The 8035-nt window shown below is 37.8% G+C and overlaps 1 protein-coding gene across 1 annotated transcript in view; it reads right to left on the bottom strand.

Annotated features, from left to right (window-relative positions):
- Nucleotides 1-2431: 2431 nt before the first annotated feature.
- The window catches only part of LOC108976317, a 142861-nt gene continuing 137257 nt past the window's right edge, over nucleotides 2432-8035 (bottom strand). The window contains exons 8-10 of the mRNA XM_018945343.1: nucleotides 7186-7339; nucleotides 5099-6789; nucleotides 2432-2728 (exon numbers count right to left, since the gene is read on the bottom strand). Of these exons, the coding sequence (XP_018800888.1) occupies nucleotides 2712-2728; nucleotides 5099-6789; nucleotides 7186-7339 (1862 nt within the window). The 3' untranslated portion in view covers nucleotides 2432-2711. The remainder of the gene's footprint in view (nucleotides 2729-5098; nucleotides 6790-7185; nucleotides 7340-8035) is intronic.

Raw genomic sequence — 8035 nt, 5'->3', positions numbered from 1 at the left:
GTTACTTTGTAGATATAAATAATTTACTTGTTTATTTCATACAAGGCTTTTGCTTACATATGTRTATGTGTTTATATATGTGTATTAGTTATAAAAATGTAAAGTAATAAATACAGTTACTTAAAAAATATATAAAAAATGTTAAACATAAAAATATTTTCACATTTATTTGCACGTAAAATTGACACACACATATATACATACATTTAAACTGCTATATTGCCACTTAAAAATAAAATTTTCTTGCAAGTTTATTGTCTTTACAATGTTTCCGTTGCTGCTTATCAGCTAAATAATAACTGTATATATGTAGTAAATAGCCTAAAACTTAGCGAACAAATAAACATTTAAAATTGCACTAATTTTCGAAGTTTTATCTAAGCTAAATTTAAATTGCAAAAATCTGCATATTAGAGTGGTAGTAAAGATAGAGGCTAAAAATAAATTACAAAAAATAAAAGTAATTTTAATGTAGAAAAGTTTACGTCTATGATAGCAAGTGGTCATATGTGTGTATACCCTACATATATTATATAAGTCCATATTAGGGTGGGTAAAAAAAAAATTTGTTTTTAAATTAGACGTCTATTTAAGCAAGCGCTTRTGTACTCTTATGTGTGCATGCCCTATATAAGTATACATTAGGGTGGGTCAACATTTTTAATTTTTTTCGATTAGTACTCTACCTAATATATTTTTAGACAGCTCTAAAAGATCTTCCGAAATCCCAGATATCTTTCAAGTATTTGGAAACGAAGTATGGTATTTTCTAGATAATAATAAGAAAAACAAGTAAGGAAGGGCTAAGTTCGGGTGTCACCGAACATTTTATACTCTCGCATGATAAWRTGATAATCGAGATTTCAGGCGTGGTTGTGAACCGATTTCACCCATATTTGGTACATGTCATCAGGGTATTAAGAAAATATTACATACCGAATTTCATTGAAATCGGTGGAGTACTTCCTGAGATATGGTTTTTGGTCCATAAGTGAGCGACGCCTTTTAGTGATTTTCAACATAACCTTTGTATGGGAGGTGGATGTGGTCATTATCCGATTTCTTCCATTTTTGAACTGTATATGGAAATGCCTAAAAGAAACGACTCTATAYAGTTTGGTTGACATAGCTATAGTAGTTTCCGAGTTATGTACAAAAAAGTTAGTAGGGGGCGGGTCCACGCCTACTTTTCCAAAGAAATTACGTCCATTGCCCCTCCTTAATGCGATCCTTTGTGTCAAATTTCATTTTAATATCCTTATTTACAGCTTAGTTATGACACTTATAGGTTTTCGGGTTTCGCAATTTTGTGGGCGTGGCAGTGGGCCGATTTTGAACATCTTCGAACTTAACCTTCTTATGGAGCCAAGAAATACGTGTACCAAGTTTCATCATGATATCTCATTTTTTACTTAAGTTACAGCTTGCAAGGACGGACGGACAGACGGACGGACGGACAGACAGACATCCGGATTTAAACTCTACTCGTCACCCTGATCACTTTTGTCTATATAACCCTATATCTGACTCTTTTAGTTTGAGAACTTACAAATAACCGTTATGTGAACAAAACTATAATACTCTCTTTAGCAACTTTGTTGCGAGAGCAGCTTCCCGTTACAATTAAGAGCTCATACTTGAAGATACTTTCGTAGAGCTGCCTAAGAAGCCATTTGCAATGTACCAAGCAAAAAATTATATTAAATTTTTTGACGCACCCTAATGTTTAGACTTATATTAAATTTGACGTATAGCTAGACATTCTTATAGTTGTCTAAGAACCTATTTTTGTGCACCAAGCAAAAAAATGTTTTTCAGATTTTTTTTTGATGCACCCTAATGCATATACTTACGTCCTAATTTACGTCAAATTTCACACTTCGCAACAGCTTTCAATAAGTTTTGACGTCTTAGCTAATTTCAATTCCGTCAATATACCATATTACACACAAATACAGTATACATATTACATATGTATGTATGAACGCGCATGTGTGTGAAAACTTCCAACCGACATTCTTTTAAACACCCGCGCTTGACGTCGCTAATACCAATTATAACGGAATAATTGGCAATAAAAATTTATTTGCACTTTCATTATACCCGCTACACACATGCACACACACACACAAAGGCACACATTAAAAACGCTACGTACACACATACGATATATATATACATATAGTTATTTTTAAATATTTACATACAAAATTACTTATTCACAGTTATTGCTACAAAAGCTTTGTAATAATTATATAATTGCATTGTTTTTGTTGTTTGCTGTGTCACACTGCTCACTTCATTAGCTTTTGCTTATTTAATTATTATTTTTTAATTTTATGTTGTTAATAAAATTAACAGTTATTGTTGTTGCAGTCACTTTTATAAGCGCTGCATTAATTTTCTAAATAATTTTTTGCTGTATTCCATACATTTTAGTCAATCATATTGTCAGYTGTCAAAATTTTTCATAAATTTTTTTCCATTAAATGCATGCAATTTTGGCAATTAATCTTTGTGTGCGCTAATAAAATTTGATTTTAATAAATATATAGTACATACATGTATATGCTTAAGTATTTATGTTTGTATAAACCCATAAAGCTTAATTTGGTTTTATTTGCTTACTTTTATTGCAYCTAACTGCTCCATTAGCGGGTTAATTTTAGATTAGGTCTCCGTTAGGGTTCAGCAAACTTTGTTGTGCTGATTTATTTGCGTGGCGATTCTGAAAGTAATAATGTAAGAATAATATTATTGTATATATAAAACAGCTTAAATGTTTATTATGTAAATATTCGTAGAATTTTTTTTTTGCTGAGAGTGTTTTCAAAATATTATAAAAATTCGAAATAATTTTTTTTATTAATTATTACGTTTACTCTTGATAGAATGGTGAAAAAAGCAAATATCGAAACAAGTTCACCATTTTTCGAAAAAWTTTGTAAAGATAAAAACGTACTTAATTTACAGACAAGTCTTGTGTAGTGCTTAAAGCCATCGCCACTGTGTCTTGGAAAAGAAATGCTTTCATGGTTAGGCCCATATATTGAACGGCTAGTGCGCTTAAAGCCTCCCTACATTAACTATGATGGAACTGATCATTGCTGACGACAAGGTTACTTTCTGTGTCCTCCCATAGTTATTCAAAACAACCTTACAGGTCTTCCTTATGCCTAGTTCTTCCGCTTGGAAGATGCTAGCTGAGTTTGGTAGATGAAAATACAAGGTGTGTTCCAAAGTAAATARKAGTTTTTGAATYTAGCGCCCCCTGGTGGCTCTATATGTCGACTGGTGCGTTAGAATCTGCTATCTTTATCGATTGACCCGTGAGAATTTCATAGTTATTGCGTCTTAAGTGTTAGTACGTTTGTGTTATCGGTGCGAAAATGAGCTTCGAACAAAGAGCCAACATTAAATTTTGTTTTAAAATTGGTAAAAATTTTACCGAAACGTTTCAATTGATAAAACAAATGTATAGTGATGACTGCCTATCCCGTAGCAAAGGACACGGGTGTTTCAACGTTTTCAAAGTGGTCATGAGGACATAAATTACGATCAACATATGGCACAAATCAGAGCCCGAGAAATTCCATCGAAACTGCACGTCAATTCATCAAAAATCAGCCCAAACCATTATTGAAATTCATGGAAATGGAATTGAACATCTAAAATCCATCATCCATTTATCGCATTTTGAACGAACATTTGGGCTTTGTGTGCACGGTTTGTTCCGCACAAATTGACCGACGACGAAAAATTGCCCAGGATCCGTCTCATCGATCGATGCTTGACCAAAAATCTCATTTTAACCATTARCCACTCTCCGTATTCACCTGATATGGCACCGTACGACTTCTTCCTTTTCGAAAAACTGCATTTGTCCATGAAAGAAAGCGTTATGCAGACGTAGAGGCCATTCCAAAGGCTTGCAGCGGTATACTGGTGGCCATACCGGCCAACGTGCTAAAACAATCATACGACATGCTTTTGAACCGTGCAAAAAGCTATATTGAAGCAGAAAGAGACTATTTTGAAAAAAAAAAAAATTGATTTTGTCGAAAAAATAATTTTTTCTGTTTTTTAAGTACTGTTTACTTAGGAAAACACCTTGCATAGAGATATACCTATATCTTCGCAGAGTACATCCTTTTCGAAGCGCAGTCCACAGACCCGTCTGTATAGACTACGTTAGTATTCTCCTCCTCTATCTAACCTGTTCGACATTCACGTCTGGAGGGCATTATCAACTGGTAGTTACTATTCAGATCAAACTTTGATAAGATATAGTCTGATTTATTTCCATTTGTATCAAACTTCTTCATCGCTATGTCAATAACTCTTCCTGTTCCAAGCAGCAATCATGTTAATTCTTATGGCCGAAAATGTTGCCACTTTCCGCATGAAAAGGCCACGTCTATGAGCAGTTGGTGGAAGAGCATGTAAAGCATATTACTGAACACATCTTGGTAACCCATGGATAGGTTACTAGCTGAATTTGATTAAATTTTCTAATGTTATATCGCTTCTTTAATGCTGGCCACAAAACCAGTGCACTACTTGTATATGTAAGGAATATTCTAATAACGGCCGCATATATTTATATGACTATATTTGGTTTTATGCTCCAGTTTTTGCTGAGTATCCTCTTACACCTGAAATATGTATGTCATAAAAGCTTTCCTAATATGTTGCTTAATATTAGATTTCTGGTTCAGTTTGGTATCTGTCTCGACCTCCACCTCTAAACCTTGGAATTTGGCGAATRGAACAAAAAACTTACATAAATCAAGTAAACTCGCTTAAGCAGATAAAGATTTAAGTCATTCACCAAACAGCAGAGAAGACAATCAYGTATTTTTCGAGAAAGTTGGACGATATACGTTTTCATGTGGGCTTGGCTGGCTTAGAAGAATTCAAACCATATTTTATATAAAATAAAATTGATGGACGAAAATATGCTTTAAAGAAACTATATTATGAAAATCTCATCCCTTCTTAAGTGGAGAAGTCAGTTTGTGTGTCAATGTCATGCCAGCAATATCATGTATAAACTACCTTAGAATATAAAGTCAAAATTTTTTGACAGCAAACTCACCTTTCCGTTCGGTAACTTCAGGAGACTTCGTCCGCGCATTTCTTGCAATGCCGTTAGTTATTACAGCTGACGATTGYTGTATTGTATCCACAGCACCTGTACTTGATAGCGTAAGCAAACGATGACCATGCGAAGCCAAATGTTGACTTAAATGCTGATGATGTTCCGACGGCGTAGTGTTCCAATGGAAAGAATGCTGCGCTGTCGCTGTTGCATGTGGATGATGAGCGACTACAAGCGGTACACCGTCGGGTGGTGTAATACAGGACGCATATGGATCTGCAACTGGCACCAACGGGTCGGACATCCATTCGAAAGAGAAAGCTGGACCCAGCGCCTGTAAGCTACCGTAATTCGAACCCAGTGTACCTGTAGGCGGCGCGCTTGTCGGTGTAGGTGGTGTGGTTGTAATACAAGGACTAAGCTCCTGCTGTGTGGACGACGAACTGTCAAGTGAGAGTTTCTGCGCGGACTCCGACCAAGGTGGACTGGGATTCCATTGGTCGATGAAGTCAGGCGGTTCGTTGGGTAGGGACTTTTGTATGAGACGCGGACGTGTCGGCACAACGGTAGCGAAAATAACCGAGGCATGCGATTCTGCTGGTGCGCCAATAAGCGAATGTGGCTGCAGATGGTAGGGCGTATCGATTTCGGTGACTGTTGTTGGCGTGTCATCGTTCGCGTCATCTGGTAGGTAGAGTGGTTCTAGTTTACCAATTGCGCGACGTTTGGAGGGCGGCGAGCTGAGGCGCTGATGTTGTGTGGAGYTCGCATTGCCATTGGTATTAATATTGATATTGGCWGCACTGTTTAGATTATGATTGTGTGTGCTGKTGTGATTGTTGTTGGAGTTGCTGTGATTGGCGTTACTGYTGTTGTTGTGTTTATTATTGCCACTGCTATTGTTGTTGTGTGTGACATAATGTGGCGTGGTGGCATTATGACTGGAGACGGAACTATTCGTGCTGCTACAACGCATTTGTCCATCCGCTTGACCGTTAGTAGGTGAACGCGCGCCATTCAAGCCGATCGGTGGTGCACCGACGCCGCCGGGCACTTGACTATAATCGACTGGTTCCGCACCGACACGACGGTGACATATATACGGACCGACGGCCGCACCATTGATGACACCCGCATGTCCSGTCATCGCCATTCCACCATTACTTTGCAAATGATGTTGCAACTGTGGGCCTTGTTGATGATGACCACTCAAATGCGGCGCTGGCGAACTTTCCGCACTACCACAGCTGCCACTCCCCACACTYATGCTGCCACCGCTGGTCGCGCCGGTGGGCGTATGATATGCGSCGCCATATGATGCCGCCGTCATGTGATGATACTGATGATGCGCATGTGTATGTGTGTGTGGATGTAGGTGTTGGTGTTGCGTGTGGTGCAAATGTGTATGCGTTTGATGTGGATGCAATGCGGCGGCATAACCCGCCGTTGCGGTGGCTGGAAGTGTGGCCGTGGTGCTGGCGGCGCCCGTGTGATGATGATGCAAATGTGAATGCGCGGCATGGTGTGCGTGATGATGGTAGTAGACTGCCGCCGCGGCTGCTGCGGCCGGTGTTGTYGGTGGCACACGTGTGGGCGCATCGAAAGCGAGTCCGAATTGTATCTTCGACTGCACCGAGTAGTAGTGGTAGAGCCACGAATTGGCCAGCATTACCGAAGCCTCACGTTCGCTATGGAGTGGAGTGGCATGTAGAAAATATAATTGCGTTGTGGTGATGTTGATTGTTGAGTTGGCGAATTGGTGTTGCCAAAAAACAAAAGAAAAAAAAAAAAAAAATAAAAATTATAATAATGAAAATAGAAAAAAGAAGAAAATTGATTAGCATGCTTGCTTTTGGTGGGTTAGAGGTAGGTGCTAGCAAAGTATGGCTTGTGATTGCGTGAGAAACGGAAATGAGTACGCGAAATTAGTGCAAACGTCTGCCACGTGATTTCGTTAGTGGCGTTTGTTCGAGGAAATAGGTGCTTGCAAATAAAGGTGGGAAATAAATTGTACTTACCTTATTTCGTCTAAATTTTGGCATATTTTATTGTAAATTATTTAATAAGGCAGAGTTCTTACTTACTTTAAAACCTGGTTGGTGCACACAATAACAGGCTGTTGGTTTGTGTCTTGACTATCGCGCACTTGCAGCACCACGTGTACCCAAATAAAATCGCCTTGTCTTCGTTGCATGCGCACCAATAAAATACAAGAGCGATCCTGCTCAGATTGAGTTACTGAAATTAAATTAAATATACATTTTAAAAGCTTCCACTTTCAATAAAAGACCACTTATTAAGGACATAAAATGTCTCTGATACAATGAATTAAGTTGTGAGCCATCGATAGATAATATCGTTGGTTTTGAGATCGTAGACTAAAAGTCGATGATATATTATAAGAAAAACAATGAATTTGAGCATTGYCCATATTTTCGAAAGTTATATGTCGTCCCAATATATGTATATATTCTCCCTGCCAATGCGGTCATAAAAGAGCTTTGTATTTTTCAGTCTTCCTAATATCAAGAGGCCATAACTAACCATTGAAAGAGAATCAGCTAGACTCAGTAAGATACTGTCATCAATATACCTTACTTAAGAACGAAAGAAAGAATGGACCTCCTCTTCTGRAAAATCTCTTAAGAAATTACTGAAAACACATTTCCCAGTTTGTCAGCAAACTGTTGTGGAGATGCAATCTGACATACTTGCAAATAGGTAGACTGATCCGATCACGAAATAAGCAAAACCAAAAAAAAAAAAAAAAAAATTATGCGCCATAAACAGTTTATTGATATTTAAAACGGCGGGTCCGGATGAGATTATTCATATAATGATGCAGACGCTAAAAGAACTTATGGTTCTAGCGCTACAAAAAATCTGTAAGACAACCATTTAAATATTTGACATCCTAAGAGGCTGGAAAGGAAA

This window comes from Bactrocera latifrons, unplaced genomic scaffold, assembly GCF_001853355.1.
Source record: "Bactrocera latifrons isolate USDA-ARS-PBARC rearing strain unplaced genomic scaffold, ASM185335v1 scaffold_75, whole genome shotgun sequence".
Taxonomy (NCBI): domain Eukaryota; kingdom Metazoa; phylum Arthropoda; class Insecta; order Diptera; family Tephritidae; genus Bactrocera; species Bactrocera latifrons.
The sequence above is the reverse complement of the archived record's forward strand: the minus strand, read 5'-3'. Positions and strand labels throughout refer to the sequence as shown.